Source organism: Rhopilema esculentum, chromosome 6 (assembly GCF_057945365.1).
Source record: "Rhopilema esculentum isolate cy_ngs chromosome 6, ASM5794536v1, whole genome shotgun sequence".
NCBI lineage: Eukaryota > Metazoa > Cnidaria > Scyphozoa > Rhizostomeae > Rhizostomatidae > Rhopilema > Rhopilema esculentum.
Genome location: NC_142820.1, coordinates 2,718,322 through 2,739,448, shown reverse-complemented (window position 1 = coordinate 2,739,448; position 21,127 = coordinate 2,718,322). Strand labels below are relative to the sequence as shown.

Genomic DNA, 21,127 nt, shown 5'->3' with positions numbered 1-21,127 from the left:
GAATTGCGTTGGTCTACAGAACAATGGTGTCCACAGAACTCCAATTCAATTAAACTAAAAAAGGTATCTTGCAGGACCAAAGGCATTTTGAAGGATGCAAGGACAAGCAACAATGCATCTTGAGACTTGTAATTTACTTTTCTACATAATTCTGAAGTGTTGTTGTTTCGTGAGGTTAACAATTCAGCATAATTTGTTCTTTTATAAACCGATGAGATTTGTTGAGACCGGCAAAAGTTTTAAGGTTTTCAAAAACAATTCTGGTGGTACAACTTCGGTTATGTAGCTAAACAATTTGAACGACCAATTCGATGCGAGCATTTCTTTATTTATTTATTCACATATTTGCAACTTTATTTCTATCATAAAATCTGTGAAACTATGTTCAAATGCAAATCATTATCTGTTACCATCGTCCAGTAGGCTGGATATCAAAGGTATACTGTTTATTTATCAAAATCAGATTAAAAGTTCTTTTACCTTTTAAAACTCAGGTGAAGTTTCTTCTGAGGGCAATTCAATTACCTCGTATGAACGTTGCCCAGAATTTACCGGCTTTCGCGGAACCATTTCAACTTAAAAAATGTCTGATTTAAACCGCTTTAGAGATCTTCTATTCAGTAATACTTCGATGCCGTAATGCTTTTAATGAACAGATTGCGATTCAATCCCTGGGATAAACGCCCCTTTGTGTCATAATATTTATTTAAACGCCCATCTCAAAGAAGCTTTGCTTAATCCGTTCGAAATCATCAAAGCGCGGGATATAACTCAAAAAGTCCTTGATCATTCCTAAAAGTAGGCAGGGGCGTTAAAGCTGCTTGAGTGAGTTCGATTTATTGCATTGGTTCTGAAAAAAGTACTGCGATCGATCTAGGAACAGGAAGAGCATTTCTCTACAGATTTCTTCACCTCTCTTGAATACATACCACGTCTCAAAACAACGAGAATAAAAAACTTTCCTAAGATCTTGATTTAAAAACGATATGCAAAGACACGTGAGCTAGTGCAGCAAAATATTTGCTTTGTTTTCAGAGAATCTTACTTGAAAAAGCTTAAAATAAACAGGCTGAGAAACTTACAAGAGATTGCAAGGCGGGTGTTTGAAAGTTATACTTGTTGCTTCTTGTTGACAGTTAAAGAAAACAGTGTAAGCAGAGGGTTTGTTTTAAATGGATTGAACTTTGGTTTATGAAGTAAGGCGAACAATTACAGACGAAGGAGTAGGATGGGGAAAGGATAAATGTGATCTGGGAATCAGTCATCTTTCAAGCGAGGTGTATGAAAGCAATGGTGTCCGATTTAGAGCGAAGGAATCTAAGTGAAAAGATGAAACTTTGATGGAACTGCTGTTTTTTTTGAAGAAGAACGCAATTTAATTAATCATTAACATAACTATTCAATCATATTTAATTTACGGACCAACGTAGCTGTAGAACAGCTTACTAACGAGCGATATCCCCTCAATGAAATTCCATATTTCGCTATTTACTTTGAAGAATTTTCAAATTCTTTTACTGAAGAGCGTCGAGATTCAAAGCGCAAACACTTATGAAATACAAAATTAAAAGATCATTCCAAGCGTATTAAGGCACTTTAATATCGTAAGTCTTCAAAGGCAGTGGATCTGAAGTATTTTGGTACAATCAAGTCGGATCTTGTATTACTTTGAACGTGTTTACAGAACACATTATGTGCTCATCTTGAAAAATGCGAATAATATTTGCAAAACACTTACGGAGTCCTTTATTGGCAATCAATCTCATTATCAACTTTTTTAATAGTTACAAATCATAACTTTAAAAGTGTATATTGGAGCTTGAGACGTGCCGATGAATCTTTGCCATGCAAGGAGAAAGAGCATAAAATTCAAGTCTGCAAATGTTGATTTTTTTTAGTTTGCTATACAATATAAGTAAACAAAATATTTTGCAAATTATGGGGTTATTCGCGGAATTTTCTCCTGGTAAAATGGGAAAGGAAAAAATATTTGAAGTACAGAAAGCCAATGGGACTGGACAGGGTAATGCAAACGCTACTATTAATTTGCAAAATGTCAGCTGAGTGTCATATGCAATAGAAACTTGTAATACTTAGACATTAATTTGGAATTATTCAGTAATAATTAACTAAATTAAAATGAATTATAAATTGCTCATTAAAAATAAGCCAAATTTCACTGATGGAAAAAGCCTCTGTAATCCCTTAAATTAAAACACTGCGAAAATTGTAGTCAATTTGTTGTTCCTAAAACATGTTAATTTAGACCAGCTTCAAACAAATTCCAGCAGAACGTATATTGTTACCCTACAAAAACACCCTCAAGATCTAGTAGCTATCCTCAAGAACCAATGAAACAAGGAGGTGATATGTGATCATCTAAACGTGATCATGTTTTTTGGACTCTGGTTTCAAACTTTGATTAAATGTTGGCCTAACTAAGCAAAGCGCGAATAAGGAAAGGAGACGTCAGGAATGTCACCAAAAGGGACAGAGAGGGCCACTCCCTGCCCGTAGTTTTGTGATTGTATCATGTTAAATTCCACGAGCAACGGATGTAAATACTTTTGCCGGGGAAACAAGCCCCCTTGTTGGCAAAGCGCGTCATATTGTAGAAAGGGTAGCCCTCTAAGCGGGAAAGCTGGCCTTCTCTTCGAGAAAATACTTGTGACACCCTTAGTACGAGGACCAATCTAGCTTCTAACAAACGATTAATGAAAATTTAAAAAAATTAGATCTCGGTATTAATTTTAATATTTTTCATATATGTGACTAAAGCTATTGAGGAATATAATTCATTGGAAAAAGTGTCCAATTTCTAACACTACCCTTTCATCTGCATCTTTGCGCATCTTTACCCAATTTCGTCATGAGCCTCTAGATTGATTACCCAATGTTGAGACAGCATGTTAGCTAAAACAGTCTCTTTTCATACCTGGATGAAAGAATACAAATTGCTTTCTAAGAAAGGGCATTAGAAACTTATGAAAATTATAAAATTTATGAAAAACACTCGAGTCCCACAATAACTACAGGATCCACGACAGTAATCACAAACTTGTTGAAAATTTACCATCATCATTACATTTACATTTAACAACCCTTTTGGGTCATACAAATGTCTGTCCAGTCAACTACAACCTAAAAAATTACTGAGGTGATTTCGACATAGCTTGTAAAAGGTATCCGAATTTGCCTGCATCACAATACTGTCTGGCAGGCTATTCCATACAAAAACGATTGAATAAAAACAGCATCTCTGATAATGGATCACAAATATAATTAAATTTAAACATGAAAAGCAAGATCAAATATAATAAAATTCAACCATAAAAATCTAAGGAATTAAAGATGATGGGAAAGACTTACGAATGAAGGCTGTGCACAGATCCTTCCCCCTGGGCAGAGGGTGACCTTTTCTCAAACCGTAAATTTCCCTCGTACATACATGACCTAAGACAATTGAAACAAAAAGACTAGTAAAAAAGCATAGAATGGAATTTAGAATATATTTACTCATAATTCTTAATCTATGATGCAAGATGTCTTCGTGCATTTGCCAAAAAACGATGAAATATGAATGAAATTCGGATGCAAAAGCTGTTTAGATTTCTATTTACAAAAATCCTGTACTCCAATGGTATAAACCTTGTTTCTTACATGGACAAAACATTTTATGAAAATGCGGCAGAACACCTCATAAGTATGGCGATGGCTCACCTCAGCACCGACAAAGACAATGCACCTATATCCTGACAACCATGCTGTATTCCGGCAATCAGATACGGTATAAATCTATAAAGGCTTCCTTTGTCCTGTACACTTCCAGAAACACCTTGTGCCACTTTTATCCGGTCACTTTCACTAAAATTAGGATGTCGACGACGATGATAATCATGATTATGATTATGACGATAGTCATCTAATTCGAAAAATCAAAAGCGGTCATTATTTTGAATCATAGGAACACTAGGACTGCACGTTTCTTAATGTAATTTTATCCTATACTTAATTCATTGTTTATTCAATACTCAAACCCCCGTCTAAAGATAATAATTTTTCGCTTTTATTGGATAAATAATATATATATGATCACATTACTTCTTGCACTTTCTCACTTTGCGCAAACTTAGCTTAATCTTTAGTACATACTTTGGAGTAAGCGATTAAGTGTTAATGACCAGTTCAATCCCCCTTGCATTTTGTTTTGCAAACGCAATAGAAATACCTATATTTCAATTGATACTTTTAATAACAAGTGCAGATATGCAAATAAACAACAAATAAAACAAATCAATAGTGAAAATAGATAAACAAGTAGAAATAAATAAAAAAAGACAAGATTCAATTCACTCCTTACCTGAAATATCTTGTCTGACTGCCCTTGCTTTCCATAGCAGACAAAGACCCCATGCCTAAACGAAATAAATGAAAATTTATCAAAACCATACAGCAACACGACCTTCCTTCACATAATTTCATTGAAGTGCTTTCGAATGAACATAGTGAAAGACTAGCACGACACATAAAGAGGTAGACACACACACAATTCAATTAAATATCTTTCATAGATATAAGCTCGAGAAAATTTAAAGCCATTTAACTTAATCAAAACTATGTTAAAATAGGTTTTTACCCGGACAAGCTCGGATCTCACGTTGAACTACTAACAACTAGTAACTTTGAAAATGTATTAAAAGTGGTTTTTTGATAATGTCGTAAAATGGAAATACTATTTTGAAAGTAAACCTTTTATATACTTAGGTATAAAGACCGAAATGGACAAAATCATCTGGACAGCAAATGCAGAAAAAAACTCGCAATCCAAATTCAAAACGCCATATTAATTAATGGATGCTTTGTTACATTTATATTCTTACTGTGAATTAGTTTGATACTAGAATGATATTCAAAGACTAGGTCACTACCAGTTGATACAAATTTACAAAGAGACTTCTATCGAGATGAGACATTCCGTCACTTTAAGTTCAGAACGCCCAGATAAACATGCCTGTCCCATCCTCTACGAAGACATTTTTCCAGCAACTAAGCTTACAAAATTGCCAACCATTCCTCAGTTACGCATAAATTTGACCTCTACTAAGTCTTACCTCTATACTTTTTCAGTCGAACACCATCAGCATAAAAATATTCACCAGGAGCTTCCTGCGTCCCCGCTAATAAAGACCCCATCATCACTGAAAAAGACAAAGCTAATGAAATCTAAAATGATGAAAAAGCTGGGCTGTCACTTCCCAGTTTAGTGTCCTTCTCTTTACTCTGAAGATCTTAAAACTCAAAGTGGCAAACCTAATAACTGTAGACTTGCAAATTCAAAAATTATTTTTAGCAGATTCAAAAGTGCACAAAATGAGCCTCAAAAATAGGCAGAAAACACATAGACTTAGGATCACTTGTTACCAAAAAAACCACAATAAGCAAAACAAGACAGAAACTGAGAATAAACTCGATCTCACCAGTGGACGCTCCAAGTGCAAGCCCTTTGATGATGTGGCCTACATTTTTTATTCCGCCATCAGCTATGCAAGGAACACCTAAGCAAAGAAACAATTTCAAATGAATTCATGATGCAATTGTGAAATAAAAATACTGGTTAAGTAGATCACTTCAATAGCAACTGTGAGGTAAAGTTTCAAAATTAGTGATAATCAGAAATTCTAGGCGACAAAAAGCTGCTTTCAAAATATTCATCACTGGTTCCCAGTCTTTTTTTAGCCCATACTTTAGCTTTTCCCCTACAAATTTCATATAATAAAAATGGTCCTAAACCTTTATCATTCATTATTCAGAATATTGGTTTATCAAGAGGTGAAACTTTATTAGAACTTTATCAAATACATATAAGAATTTCGTACCGCGTCTCCTTGCATACTCTGCGACCTTGTATACAGCTGTGGCCTGAGGTCGTCCAACCGCCATTATTTCTTGGGTGATGCAGATAGATCCACTGCCCATTCCGATTCGAAGGGCGTCAACGCCAGCATCTATCAAATTCTTGGCTTGCGAAACCGTCACCACTATGAATAAGAAAAATATAACTATGAGAGTAATTTATCTTTGAAGAAAATTCTGTCATCATAAACGATATTTGTCAAGTAGCTTGCAAGTCACACCTAGATTTTAGATTTAGATCATAAGCTACTATGGGCCATTACGATTTTAAGGCCTTTACGAGGCTGGATAAATAATTTGGATGAAAATCAATGTTGTTGACAGAGTTCAGCCTTTGATGCATTACTGAGCTTGGGCCAAATAATATTATCCATTTTATTCAGACAAGCTTTTTTTATTTACTTGCTGAAAATCAATTCTTTTCGAATTGTATAGTTTCTTTAACTGAAAAAGAATTCTTAAAAAGAAGTATCTTTAATTTCCTTTACCTATCTCAATTGTTGTAAGAATCGAGAAATAAAATGAGTCACTTACCATTGCCCCCAATCACATCAATTTGAGGATATTTCTAAAAGTTAAGAAGATCAAATTAATTTTTTGCAAAATTAAACCCTTCAATGGTACTAACAGTATTATAAGACGTACAAAGTAAGAAAACTACAGTCAATTGGACAAAAGAACAAACAAACAAAAGAAAACGTTTCTTGCTCAGATTTAAGGAGAGGCTTTGTCCATGTTTTTTCATTGCCGAAAAAGTGCAACATATTAGTCAAGGCAGAAATCATTTGACAATCTTGAAAATATTTCTTGACCTGAAACTTTGGCTTAGATGCTTTATGGAGAATATCTCTTGAACTATGAAAATAAACAGTGCTAATTAATATTGAAGTGAAACCTGCTTTATCTCCTTGATACGTTCTATCTGGTAGCTAGAATTGCCTTGAGATGAATCCAACACAACAACATCAACTCCTGCTTGAACGAGAGCTTCTAGTCTTTGACGATCCTCCGGGTGTGTGCTAATGGCAGCACCAACTGTATACAAAAAAGCAACATCAAAATGCAAAACTCTGATACTAAAAACTCAGATACTGATACCTGATTTTGAGAAACGTTTCGTCTTTCGTGAAATCGTGAAAGTAGAACAGTGGTAGTAGCAATAAAGATGATATGTGAAGCATACAAATACTTTGTTCGTTCTCACATTTACAACTTCTGAGTAAAAACCGTCAACGATGAAGGCATTTGTTAAACTAACTATAAGTCTATTTTCTGGATCACCAGTGTAAGACGGTTGTGGCACAGTGATTGTAACAAGAAAGGGGGGTTTTGTTAGGTTTAGATACCTTTAGTTTAAAAAGTAAATACCATTTACCTGTACAGCCTTTAAAAATATGCCAGATGAGGCCAATGAGGCAGAACCTCTTCAATACAATCAGAAACACAGGTTGCTATAGTATCTCTTCATATTATCATTATTTCATAACAGCAGCTAAAAAAAGGAGTGGATAACTCACCTCTCAGTTGTTTACGATCATCTTTGGAAGCCAGAGGAAATTCTCTGTTTTTCTTCAAATCAGTTCTTGATATCAATGAAACTAACTTGCCTTCAGCATTGATGATAGGCAGTTTACCTAAAGGGTTGTACAGAGACACGATCAATCAAAAGCAACACTGGGCGAAAAATTTTTTTGTAAAAATTAAGCATTTTTAAAAATCAAACGTTTCCCATCCAAACAATGTAATTGCAAGTCCTAAAATATATTTTTATTGTACAGAAAAAAGGTTCACTAATAATTCTCCCATTCTCATTGCATAAATTACGGTATTGAATTACTAGGGTTTTGAGCTACTCTAAACGGACTGTACTTGCAGCTTAATATTTCTTATAACTATAAAGCATACACACTTAAATAGCAGCTGTTGCAGTTAACTCTGTAAATTTTTGCTTTATTCTGTGGGCTCATCAAAGTTGAACGTACTTACCCTTCTTGCTCTTTTGCAATATTGTATTTGCCTCTCTTAGGTGAATGCCAGCCTGGCCAACTACAAGTTCTTCTCGTGGAGTCATCACCTGAAATTATCGCCCGTTTTCCCTTTATCAAAATTCCCTTGTCAACATGGAAAATTATACTCTGCCAAAACACTATAGGAATCTGAGATGGGAACAAACCATTGCTGCTACAATCCTTTGGAGAACGGGGTCTCATCTAGATAAAGGCACTTTGCCTTGGTGTTTTTTAAAGCAGTTACAAAACATAGTAATATTTGCTTGACAAAACAATGCTTCATTAGGAGGCTTCTAACACTAAGGCAGTTGATCATTCAGGGAACCTGACGGTCATCATTAAGTCTAAATTGACGTGATTTTCAAAAGATAAAATTGCTTGTAACACAGTTAACAATTACTTCCTAAAAAGCTTCCAAGAGGAGATTTTGGAAATAAAAATAGATATTTAGGCTATGTTTGCAAATGAAATAAAGACCGAAAAACATTCAAATGAAACAAATAATAGGTCTGGAATATTGTAGAGGTCGTGGGCTAGAACTTGGTAGCAAGTGTACAAGATATGCTCCCGTATCTCTACCAGATATATGCACATACTTCTAATCTTGTATTGCCTGTAAGGAACTTTTAAAAGCCTCGTTTCTTGGATATGTATACATCTCTTACATTTCTACTTTTCAAATACAAACAATAACCATAAATGTTGACAACAGACCTCAGTAACCGAATTTTGGTGCTCTTCCTGAGTGACAAAATCAGTATCCCTATGTGTAACCATTCCAAGAAGTTCACCACCAACTTTTCCGTTATCTTTCAAAAGCAAACAAAAGTAAAAGTCCAAAATTTTCGCTTCATTTTAAAGACATATAAAAGAAGTGTAGTCATACCGAAATTAAGATGAAACTACACTAAGTGAGATGTTCCGGATGAATTGATTTTGGACATTAGATTTACAGGAAAAACATTTTTACCAAAAGTAATGATTTCAGAAAAACTTTGAACATTTTTTGACAAATTGACAGTGAATATTGCATGTCAGCGAGGGTATTTTGCAAAATATGTTGATTTGAGTTAAGGCTGAAATACACAATTAGTATTTCTCTGTCAGTTTTTCCCAAAAATTTTTACATCCGTTTTTTCATCAGTTTAACTGAAGGAGCGCGTGTTTACACGATCAGCAGAATTTTTCAGTTTTGCGATGGATAGCAACACAGAACGTGCTGCAGCTGTAATTATTATTGCCACGATTTCAAAACGAAAAAGGAGGAGAAAACAGAGGTCCACATGAGTAAAAGCATAGCTACAAAAACGTCCGCAAGCTTGAATGTATGATACATTGTTGAGGGAATTTCGCCAACAGGAGAAGGATGAATACAAGAAGTTTTAAAAGATAAAAGCAGAAAATTTCGATGAACTGTTGGCCTTGATACAAAATGTTTCTATTCGCTCAACCTTTTTCGTTCTCGTAGCCATGTTAAAGCTTGTTTTTACTCAGATTTACTTTAAAAAGTTTCGCTACCCGATGTTTGCCTCAAAAAATATTATTGCTCACTCAAAATATGTCATAGATAATCCATTAATTGGTGTGATAACCACTGCTTTCCGCTTCGGATGAGGCTTTGACTGATCAGTTTGACTAAAAAGTTGAGCACGTCAGATTTAAAAAAAAACTAATAGTTTTGCCTTGTCAGTCAAAAAAACGTCACATATTTCGACTGATGAGCAAAAACTGACGAAAAAACTGATCGTGTTTTTCAGCCTTTATTTGAAAAAAAACTTTCCTCAGTGTGACTGGATCATATTTAGTGGGTCACTGGCAAAAGATTCCACAACAAACTCAACATCTTGCTCATGGGAGGTTACCTTGGCCAAGTCAAGAAAAAAGGAAATCACGGTGCAAAGTTTGGGGTGCTTAAATAACAGAAATGCAATAGTCTGCCAGAAGGTGATAAATTTATAGGATATCATAGTCTAAAAAGGCTGCTGTTTCCAGCAGAATCCTTGATTAATTAAAAACGTCAATCTACTTTTTTCTAGAGTTTCTAAGTATGCTTACTGAAAAAGGGTAGAAAACCTGTAACAAAATACTAACAAACTGGTTAAAAACTACTGATAAATATTTTTTTAGAAACTCACCTGTGACAGGAAAACCTGAGAACCCAAACCTCCTTTTTAATTCCAAAGCATCTTTGACAGAATGACTTGGACTCAACACAATTGGTTCAAGAATGAAGCCTTGTTCAAATCTCTTTACTTTGTGGACTTCATTTGCCTGAAATTCCACTGTGCAGTTGTGGTGTATTATCCCAATTCCACCAAGCAGCTAAAATTAGCAAACATAAATTTAACTGAAAATTAAAAGATCTATCAAATACGCTGTGGAAATGACTGGATAATGCAACCTATCATTAAACAAAAATTTATAAATCAAAATCTTTGAAATAATTATCAGTATACATACAAACAAAATGAGATTCAATCAATAAAACCTTTACAGAAATGATCATCAATATCTGACTACATTATGTTTCTATATAAAGAGAAGCTTTATATAAAAAGAAGATGGATGCGAGGATGGCTCAGTGGCTAGAGGTGCTGACTACAGACCCAAGGGTCTGTGGTTTGAGTCCCTGGCATGACCATACTTTCACCCAGAGTGGGGAGATTCCTCAGCTTTCTGTAATTCTAGGCGTAGGAATCACAAGGTGTGGTCACATCGAGAAGAAGGACCAGGACACTGCTCGATAAGCATAGCTTCTCAGTGTCCTGAAAAAATTACCTTCGGATGCTAGGTAGCAACAAATACAAAAAGCTTTATATTTAATAATCAGGCAGAGATTTGGTATGTTACAAGGACATCCGGAGACTATACTAGAGATTGGAAAAATGAATAAATATATCTGAGTAGAAAGATTTCTTTATTCTAAAAAAATTTAACATAAATTTCAATATCATTTCAATTTACATAAATTTGAAGTATCTCAATACATCTGAGTACAAGTGCGTTTCAGTCAATTAAAAGTGAGACATTGAGGTATTGTTTGAAGTAAGACCTGCATACAAAATGCATAACATAAAACTCTTTGCCATTTATACTTTACAGCTCTGCAAACAACAAACAGTGATGAGTAAAGAAATCTTAAAATACAACAAAAACTTACTGCTAGTGTTTTGGCCATCTCAGATTCTATAGAAAGAAAATATACACATCAATTGAGTCATAAACAAAGTAAAGGATATATTCATTTAAAAATAGCATCTCTGCAAGAAATATTGCTTAATATTTGTATTTCTAGAAAAAGGTTAATAGTTCCTTAGTCAAAATGATTTAAATAATAATAATAATAATAAAAATTATTAGTAATATTTACACAGGTTTTCTTATTCAGGATAAAAATCCTGTTATCAATTACAGACCTGTCGAACAGAAAAGGGTTTCTTAGACACCTTCATCATAAGAATTTTCTTTTTAGGTGGGAGTGTGTGGTTACTTCAAGTGAAGTGCTGATTGCTTGAATTAAAGAAATTATCGTGCTTTCCTCATGACAAAATAGTTTCCAGCTTGCAAAAATCTCTAACTTTTTTGCATTAAATCTTAGGCACTTTTTAGGGATTCGTGCAGTAAAATATTTCAAAATTTGCACCCGGTGAGAAAGTCGACAGTAGCTGCAATACAAATTTTTCTCATGCAAAATGTTTTTTAACCAATGACAATTTATTTGAAGCATGAATCAGACAATGGCTAATAAAGCCAGTGGAATTGGTGAGCGCTTACCAATTACAGAAGCTCTGTTTTCGAATTTCAAAACAATAGATATCAAAATCCATGCTTCTAGTAGCATGTCTATAAAACTGAAGAACACAGCTTAGTTTTATCAAAATTAAAATAACCTGTCACTGTGTCCATAGGAGAGCTCACCAATGGTGTCTTCAAGTTTATGTTCTTTGTTAATGCTGATGAAAGACTCTGAAAGGAATTTGACAATAATTTTCATCAGAGATATAAATAGAACAGTATATAATAAAACAAGAGTTCTGTTTTTACTTTCTCTGTCATAAAAACAGATAAGATAGAAACAACAACCTTAAAAATCATTATCTAAAAACTTTTATTTTTTTGGGTTATAAACCTGGGTATTTAATCCAAAAAATTGAGCTATGCCAGGACAATAAATGCAAAAAGCAAAATAAAAGCATCAAAATATTTTATTGATATTCTTCAAAAAATGAGAAATTGCTTTCTTACAATCTCTTTTACTTTAATTAATTTATTTGCATTAGGTCATCACCAGGTTGCTATTTGGGCCTAAGGACACCAGATTATTTGAACCTGGAAATCATTGCATAAATGAGCATGTTCTTTCTTTTAATAAAAACTGGGCTTTTCTATACCCTTTGTGAAGAAAAATCATTTGCTTAAAATACCCACAGAAAATTTTCCATAACATGCAAAAAGAAAAAAATTATCAAATCCCAGTCAAGGAAATCTCATTCGTCAGGTAAATTCAGCGATAAATTTCAGATCAAAATTGGGGAAATCATTTTCCAGAAAATGACAAGGAAATGGATGGGAAATGGTGTGAAATGAAAAGACCATTATTGCTAGAGTTCCAGATTCAACATTATGAAGAAATTTTTAACAATTCAGTAGACTCGGGTTAAAGTCACACAAAATTGCGTTTGAAAACATGTGACTGTAAATGGAATATGACTGCAAGCAGAGCTAAGTTGTATAGTTATGAACAGTTGGGTCTAAATTTTATGCAACATGTGGTGTGATGTTAAGTGGAGTGACTATAATCAGTGTTGACTGTTTTTCCATATTTATGTACAACAAAGCAAAGATATCATACCACATCAGTTGCTGTGAAGTCTATGTAGCCAGGCAAAATTATGAAGTCACTAGAATGAAAGAAAAATGACAATTAACAATGACCTACTAAATCATCAATGAAATGAAAATTGAGCTTTAAATTTTTACAGTCACATCATTGAACAGTTAGAAATCACCAGGGTTTTCCTTGTCTACCACAGTTGTTGGGGCAGTTTTTATATTGAAACAGTCGCATGCTGGCAGGGGGCAAAAGGGGCAGGGGGGCCGATCAAACATCACAGGTGCCAAAAGGAGTTGTCACCTTGAAGGGGTGTGAAAGGCGCCCTAGCCAAATAAGTAACGAGCAAGGACAATTTACACAAAAGAACCAAACAATACTTAAGGCGGACACTGTGTAACAAACCACGACAAATCTCTTTAAAGAGATAAGAGTTACCACCTTGTTTTTCTTACAAACTTTGATGCGCTTAACAACGATTGTGAAATACCATTTCAAGATCTCATGCTAAATCTAAATGATTCTTGCACAAAGTATATACCAGGGGCATACCTGGATAGGAGTTGTAGGGTATTTTTGAGGAACCCATCAATAATTTTGGGCTTGGCGGCAAAAGTGTCAAATTAGGCACCATTTCATGAAATTATTGGGAGGGTGCAAGGAGTTTTAATTTACTGAAATGATAAGTAATTATAAGATAAGATACTGAGAGATCATGTCCCAATCTGAAGAAAATTATGTTGCATAAGTTATAACATTAAATGACGACACCAGAAAGTTGATTAAGATCATCAAATAGCTTTCAGTCTGTTGATATTTATTTCAGCGAAAGCTTGCGTTATTGAGAATTGCTTCAAAAAGTGCATTTTCCAGGAAAATAGAAGCATCAAAATTTTAGAGTTTATGTCTCGGACAGTATAGTTATATCTTGGGCTTGATCCGATATATAGATCTAAAGGATTGAAAGTTCTGATATCATTATGTAAATAGATGTTGTGGATTGACACAATGTATTGCAACAAGATGGTGTCAGCAACTAACAGGGGCAGCTGGCACCAGAAATAAACTGTTATTAGTCAGCAAAGCAGTAAAGGCAGTAAGGGCTCTTCATCCACTCCATTTTTATCAGGGAACTTAGGCTTTCAAACAACTGATATGTTGAGTCTGTTTACTTGTCGAAAAAGGAAAATAATATAACGGTGGCTTTGATAGCCATAAAAATTAATTCAAAACTTCAGTCCCCTATTCATTTCAGGCCAACCTTGAAAACAGTGTCTCGATTGCCAGCAACGGGGATGGCCTGCTACAGCGATGTGTTCTAAGGGCACGGCTGACCTTTGATGCCTCATGGGTTTTATCGATGTGGCTCCAGCAACATTCTGGCAACTTCGTTATTAGAAATGGCTTTCTAATAACAGGGCCTTCGAAGACAGAAAGAACAGACCATCCTGGATATAACAGAGCTCTATACCATACTTTTAAAAAACTTGAGAAACAATCCAGTGCACAGAACCAATTTGATTCATGGTAGTTACTTTTTTTGCGATTTTGTTTCACGAAGTAAGCGGTCAATATCCCAGAATGCGTTATAAGAACGAGGAGGCTAATAAACTGGCTTTATGCCCTGTTTTCTATCACATTCACAGAGTAAAAACAAAGGAATTTCACGTTATTAGAAACCCAATTCTAATAACGGAGGTGTTAGCATGGGCTATTGTTGACATTTTCAAAGGGAGATTGAAGGTGAAAGAATTTCAATACAAGTCTGTTGACATTTGGTGCCTTGAGCACGAATCCAAGTCAGGGTTTACGAAAATAAACAATGACAGCCACTACAAGCTTATCGCTTTGGAGAAAACTGTTATTAGACTAATAATACTAAAAATGCTGTAAGCCGCCCCAGGCAACTAAAGAACTTCAGGTAATTTTTTCATTCAGACAAATTTGTAGTAAACCCAAACAAGGCCTGCCTCGCACCAACCTTTGGGCCATATTTTGAAGAAAGCAGAGTCTAGAGCAATGTTGTAAATATCTGGATGCATTTTCCGACCATCTCTAGAAGGTATTTTCTGCAATTTTTTGCTGCCAACCATGGCGGCGGTCTTTACTTTACTCTTGAACGATCTTACTGCCCCCTCCTTACCTCAACTACCCTCAATAGTGACGTCCCTGATTATCAATTGTGCAGTTTGATGATACAGCCGCTATAATGATACTCAAAAATACTGTTAAGTATTACAAAGAATAACATTCTCTTTTGAAACTTCTCTATCACGTCCTGTCAGTAATTGACTACCCCATCTCCCCTTATTTGAAGGTCTCTCAGTATGCCACAGCTAGATATAAATCTGTGTACTTTCGAGCTCTTGTACTTTTCTGCATATTTCCAAAATTTTGAAGGAAAATTTGTGAATAGCTAAATGAGGGGCACCATTTTGACCCTTTGCCCCCCTCATCAGCACACCATTGTTTTGAAATCAAAGCAGGTTAGTTGCACATTAATGTTTTAAGTGCAATTTATATTCTCTTATCTGTACACAGATAATCAAAATGAAGTACTTCTTAAAAATGTTTCCTCTGGCATATAAATTAAAATGTCAATTAAAGTAAAATCATGTGGTAATATGGGCATTTACAAGAGTTAATTAAGGAGCAAAGTCAGTTGAAATCCAATGAATGGTGGATATGTATAATCATGGTTCCCCAAATGAAGAAATCAACTGCAGTTTCCACATGTTGCAGATATCTGCTGCATTCCTGATAAATGCCCTCTGAACACACTATGATGCAGGATGTGGGCAGGGGACACTTGTAAATTAAGACTGCTATGATAGTAATCAGAGCCAAATCCGGAGTAAAAACTTGACTGAACCTCAGGTTATGACTAAGCAATGCAATCAAAATTTTTCTAAGATTGAGGAAAGATTAATTTATTTTATTCCTTTTATGATTAATTAAAACAATTTTAATGGGGCTCCAGAAATTTGTCTCCAATTAAAAACTTTATTATATTTCAATTATACATTTCTGCTATATATTTCTTAGCTTGAATCTTTCTTCTTTCAGATTATTACACCATTTCAAAATTTATACTTAAATAATAAAAAAGATGGAAATGCGGTAATTTAAAAATGCACATGCACTCAAAAGAAACTTTTTTCTGACAAGAAACTTGTGCTACTACCTTGTGCAAATTGACTGATAAATTAAAAGCTGTAAATACAAAGAAACAAGCCAAAAACTGAAGAGATGTACAGAATTATGTCCCCTCCGTCTCATGTTACATTCCTCGTGACATGTGGTAACAAGATAAGTCTAATAAAAAAAGTGAACAGGTCTTTTTATTCTACTTAAAAACTTTTTGACATTTTTAAATTGCTCATCAAAGCCTTATTAGATCCCAGGCTACATGACCATTGCAGATATTCTCAGAAAAATATGCTCAAGCGTCTGGACATGCCTCGAAACTGAAACCCAAGGGAGTGCATTGCTGTACATGTTCGGGCGAGATGTATTTCCCTGCGTTTGCTATATATAATTCGTATTTCAACAAAATGAGGCTATTTTGATCGTTGTTGATACTTAACTTGCATGATTACAGCTGTAAAAACAAAAAAGCTGAACCCATTGCATCCTGGGGGGTACAAAAATTTGACAACTGATCAAAAATTACACTGGCGTCAAAATCCCAAACTTTTCAAAGTACAACTATAATCTGTCATATAAAATCAAGGTGGAGGACTTCTTAACGTGAAATGGTAATTTTCAAAGCAATAACGAAAGATTTAGAAAACCCACTCATATGTTAGTCCATCCCCACATCCAAACAACGTTTTGGCATCTAGGCCATCTTCAGGAATTACGTCGACATCTACCATTGTATTGTCTTTCTTACTGGACATATTCTCTGCTGTTTTGCCTTCTGCCTGGATGGAAAGATGTGATTTTGAATTATGGACTTTAATTTTTATTGCACAGGCAGGTGTTTAGTTTCAGGCGCATTCCCTCGTGCTAAACTCAAACACGTTTTCTTGTGCACAAACGAGGCTTCTAACTGGATTCTCCTGACACTGTCACACTGTCACGTACCCTGTTCACACATGGAAACAGCGGGAGACCTTGACTTTCCCATTGAAAATTTACATATATCAGATCAAAATTTACATATTTGTGCTACTTTTACCTCAGTTAAGTTCAAATTTGATTTTATTTAACTCCTTTTCAGTATTATGTTGGGCGTGGTAATAAGGAATGTGTCACATGCAAGTCACGTGTGTTTCCCTACCAATGGCAGCACCTTGTTTAATGTGGGCGTAACGGAATGATGACCACGCCATAAACTGTAAAATAACTTCTTGCACATGGGGAAATTCACTTCAGACCCATGTTGATGAGCTTATTTGCGTTTGTCATTTTGCATGATCAGTAGTAAAAAAAGGAAGGTAATAGCACACAAACATATCCACAATCTGTATATTTCGAACAAGTTTTATCCGATTAGAATCAAATTTCTCTTTGAAAAAGCATGGTCTGAATGTGATTCACGGGCAAATAAACATTATGGAACTTGTAGTTTATGAAGAAAATTTCCTGGCGTCCACATGCAATAAATATAGCTATATGTCAAAAATTTGCATCTCAAAGCAATGAAAAATATTACAATAAATACTAACTAGTGGCTTTTATAATGTTTTGCAGTTATAAAGCACTAGCACAATTTAAAACAGCGACAAGGCAAAAATTATACGGTTCTTTTCAGTGCCTTGCACCGAACGTAATTGTAAAAGGCATATTATCTGTATGCCAGAAAATTGATATTTCAGTGCTTTCTCTGGCCACTGACGCTTAGTGATTCACATCTTCCAACTTCCATGAACATGCTTGTCAAGATTTCAAGATATGTTAGATATGTCTAATTGGCTTTTGAATAAAAGCAAAAGATCGTACTTCTCTTTCGTGTATGATATTTTCATCTTGTTTTCTCTGTAGATCTTCAGGAATTAATCCGACCATGCTTGCTAAAGTTGAACCAGCACTCCATTTTCTCCAAGAGTTATTGGAAGCTACATCATCGGATGTTTTTTCCTCGACAAAACTCATTCTTTTGTTAGGTAAAAGAGAACCTTGCTCAATATAACCAACTGAGTTGAAAAAAAAGTTTTTGCTTGGATGAGTTGAAAACAATTTCTTTGCATAAAAGATACTTAGATGGGACTGTATGAGATTATGCATAAAAAGACTTACTAAAGGAAACAATCTTTCGCAAAGCGGTATGTTTATCAAATGGGAGCGACAACTGGATGCTTTAAAACAGATTTAATGCAAAGGAATGTTATTTGACAGGGGTTCTCTACCAACGTACATTTCCTTCCACTAGCACTGAGATTGAAGAGGGTTTCCTCTAGCATTTGGACGAGGTCACGTTTGATTCACTTGCTGTAAAGCAATTTAATCCTGTCTATTTTGACTTATAATCTGAAGAAAATCGTGCCGCAACAGCAGGGCTTATTGGTCACGTATTCTAATGTCCTTTGTTAGATTTACAATGCAAATTGTTAGAGAACTACAAAAATATAGTCAAGGTCTTCCAAATCGCCTAATATTAGAGCACCTATCATATTCAAAATGCTTATTAGAATGTGAGAATATTTCGGCATTTCCCTAATATTTTAGGTAATAAAGTTGCTTGAGGGGATGTAAGCTTGAGAAAAATCGATGCTGAAGTGTAGGTTGAGTCATCATTGCTTGAATAGGGTCGTCAGAAGCATTTCAAACCTGAGGAGGTACAGGTAGTAAAGTAAGCCATGTCACAACAAGAGGCCCCTTTCAGAGGAAATTTTCTCAAACGTTTGAGGATGTACCCCTGGTGCACCCCAAGTACCGAAACCTCTGTGGTTGAAACTCTAGCCGCAATAAAATATAAATTTTGCATCGAACAATATGAGAAAAACTGAATAAAAAGAAATGAAGTATAGCAATATATAAAAACTTTGTTATTTTTTCTGTTAGCTTGTTAAGCCCAAAAACACAGTTGTATAACAGGGAGTCGTAACTACGATCCCGGACAAAAATGTTGAGACAACAAAATGCAGTTTTTGTAATTTTCTACTTTACCTTGCCCCTGTAAATTCGAATTCCCCCTTTCCCCCGAAGCAATGTTGGATTTGTAGTTCTATCATTTGGCTTCAAAATCATGCATTCAACATTGAATTGGGGAAAGGGGGGAAGCTTTTTTCAGAGGAAAGAGAAAACATAAAGTTTTCTTGAAAAGTCTAAAATATTTTTGGCCGGGATTGTAGATTTAACTATAGAGAAGTGGCATTGGAAAAATCAGAATTGATACGAAAAAGCATATGATTATAACACTGAAGCTTCCAAACATTTGATAGTCAAACCTCAGGACAGACACACACTGGAAATATATGAATTTATTTTTTATTCCAAGAAAGTTAGTTTGATTTGATTAAATTTTAGCTCCAGAATTACAAATTCTAAAGAACATGGAGGATCTGCAAAAATTGAAGTACAGTGGAACCTCAAATAGCGGCCACTATTGGGGACCAAGCTGAGTGGCCGTTGTTTTAGAGGTGATGGCTATTGAGGGTTTTTTTATATATTCATTTTGTCAATATAGCTAGTCGAAAGAGGATGAGAGGGTGGATTGAAGTTGTTTATACACTTGCTTTACTTACAAAATGTGTTTTAAAGCTATGAACTACGAATTATGGCCTGTCACTGAACCTTGAATAGAAGAAATAAGTCGTGGGGGTGGGTTAGAACTTAGGACTTTAAATCGCTGTTATGTGTCAAGCAAGGAGAACAGGCTGGAAAAAAACAATGATTTTGAAAAGAATACATACTTTTTAAAAGGAAATGATTTTTTTGCATTTTTCTTTCATTTCATTGCAAACCGTTACCTGTTTGACCGTTAATGGAAGTCAAATAAGGCATCGGGGGCACTCCCAAGTGGCCGCTTGGCTGTTGATTGCAAATGGCCGCTGCGAGGAGGGTTTTATATGAGAGTTTGACCATAAATTCGACTGGGACTTTTTCCTCTGGCCGCAAATCTGAAGGTGGTCCTTACACAGGGGTGACTGTTATTAAAAGATTCACTGTACATTTTTGTAAAAATTGTAAAAAACTATCTTTGAATATAGCCAAATACAACATAATCGATCATAAAAATTAAACGTTAGAATTTCCTTGATAATATACAACTTTAAATCTGCTGCAAAAATCATCTCACAAGCCTTTAGAAAAACTGCCAAACCTAAAGGGAATTTTCTGTTATAAAAATGTTCACAACCCCTTGCGTCAGTGTTCCCATCAGTGACAACATCATGTCCCATTTGTTATTTTATCAATATATCGAGACTAAAATCCATTGTAGAATTCATGAATCATTTTGAATTCTGGTACTGGTGAAATGATTTTACCGCAGCTACTTTTGAGGTTTTCAATCTTAGCTTTTTATTCGCGTAATGAGAATGAAAACTCAAGCGAACAGATCAATTGTAAGATAGATTCAATCAACAATGACGTGCATAGCCTCTCGGGGCCCGCACCACAGGGAAAGGGGGCAGGGGGCCATGGCCTCCTAAACATTTCACTAAATAAAAGAACAAAAAAACAGCTTAAATCGTTCATATAAATAAATCTTTAGATTACAACGAAAACATTGAACCGAAGTATACAAGTAAAACAGCGTCAGCGAAATTTTTTCCACAATTGGGGCCATTTTGAAATTTTAAATCGAAAATAACTCGAAGCCACAATATAGTGACTTGTCTAATTCCATTGTTTAAAAATATACAAGGTTATAATTTTGAATAGGGACTCAAGATTTGCTGTTCAAGGGACCTGAGACTGTTAGCCTTCCTGTAGATAGCAATAAATGCAGGCAGCATTTTCTCGAGATGTGGACGGATTTGATCTTTTATTACATTTGCGTATATCTTGGAAAAAGTGTTGAGCACACTTACAGGGCGAAAACTTGTTCCAAGTATAGCGTTAATGGAAACAATAATACTCATATTAGTCCAGCATGTTAATACAATGCTTCAGCAATAATTGTCCAAGCTATGAATACACAAGAAATAGAACTGTCATTATTTAAACAAATAACAATACTGAATACATTTTACACAATTTCTTTTACTATATGTGGTAAAATACTGCGCCGTGGAAGGTGTTAGCCCACGCGCTAAGGACCTTTTTTAATTTCAATAGCAATTTAGCTTTGAAGTTTTCTGGCCATATTTTGTCACTGAGTTTCTGCAAGCAAGATATAAAATAAGAGCTATGATAATTTGGCAACAGAAATCATTTCTCGAGTACTCAAAAAAGAGAAAAAGCATGGAATTATTCTAAAGTG

The 21,127-nt window shown here is 35.0% G+C and overlaps 1 protein-coding gene across 1 annotated transcript; it reads right to left on the bottom strand.

Annotated features, from left to right (window-relative positions):
* Positions 1 to 1,336: 1,336 nt before the first annotated feature.
* LOC135686098 (inosine-5'-monophosphate dehydrogenase 2) lies at positions 1,337 to 17,893 on the bottom strand. The gene is made up of 18 exons (XM_065202264.2): positions 17,701 to 17,893; positions 16,552 to 16,679; positions 12,775 to 12,823; positions 11,813 to 11,888; positions 11,083 to 11,108; positions 10,058 to 10,244; positions 8,637 to 8,731; positions 7,900 to 7,987; positions 7,431 to 7,547; positions 6,809 to 6,948; positions 6,448 to 6,481; positions 5,877 to 6,038; positions 5,478 to 5,555; positions 5,112 to 5,198; positions 4,361 to 4,415; positions 3,721 to 3,864; positions 3,370 to 3,453; positions 1,337 to 2,935 (listed from the first exon to the last, which is right to left on the bottom strand). Exons 1-18 carry the CDS (start codon positions 17,851 to 17,853, stop codon positions 2,914 to 2,916), a joined length of 1,725 nt encoding a protein of 574 aa, XP_065058336.2. The 5' UTR covers positions 17,854 to 17,893; the 3' UTR covers positions 1,337 to 2,913.
* Positions 17,894 to 21,127: the final 3,234 nt, after the last annotated feature.

What these genes read in the sequence shown, in the direction of transcription:
- LOC135686098 (XM_065202264.2), bottom strand. Translation starts at nt 17,853, where the DNA reads ATGAGTTTTGTCGAGGAAAAAACATCCGATGATGTAGCTTCCAATAAC. An exon ending in CTCAGGTTTTCCTGTCACAG is followed by an intron (nt 8,732 to 10,057) that starts GTGAGTTTCTAA and finishes TGCTTTTGAAAG; the next exon opens with ATAACGGAAAAGTTGGTGGT. An exon ending in GTATCAAGGAGATAAAGCAG is followed by an intron (nt 6,482 to 6,808) that starts GTTTCACTTCAA and finishes CTTAACTTTTAG; the next exon opens with AAATATCCTCAAATTGATGT.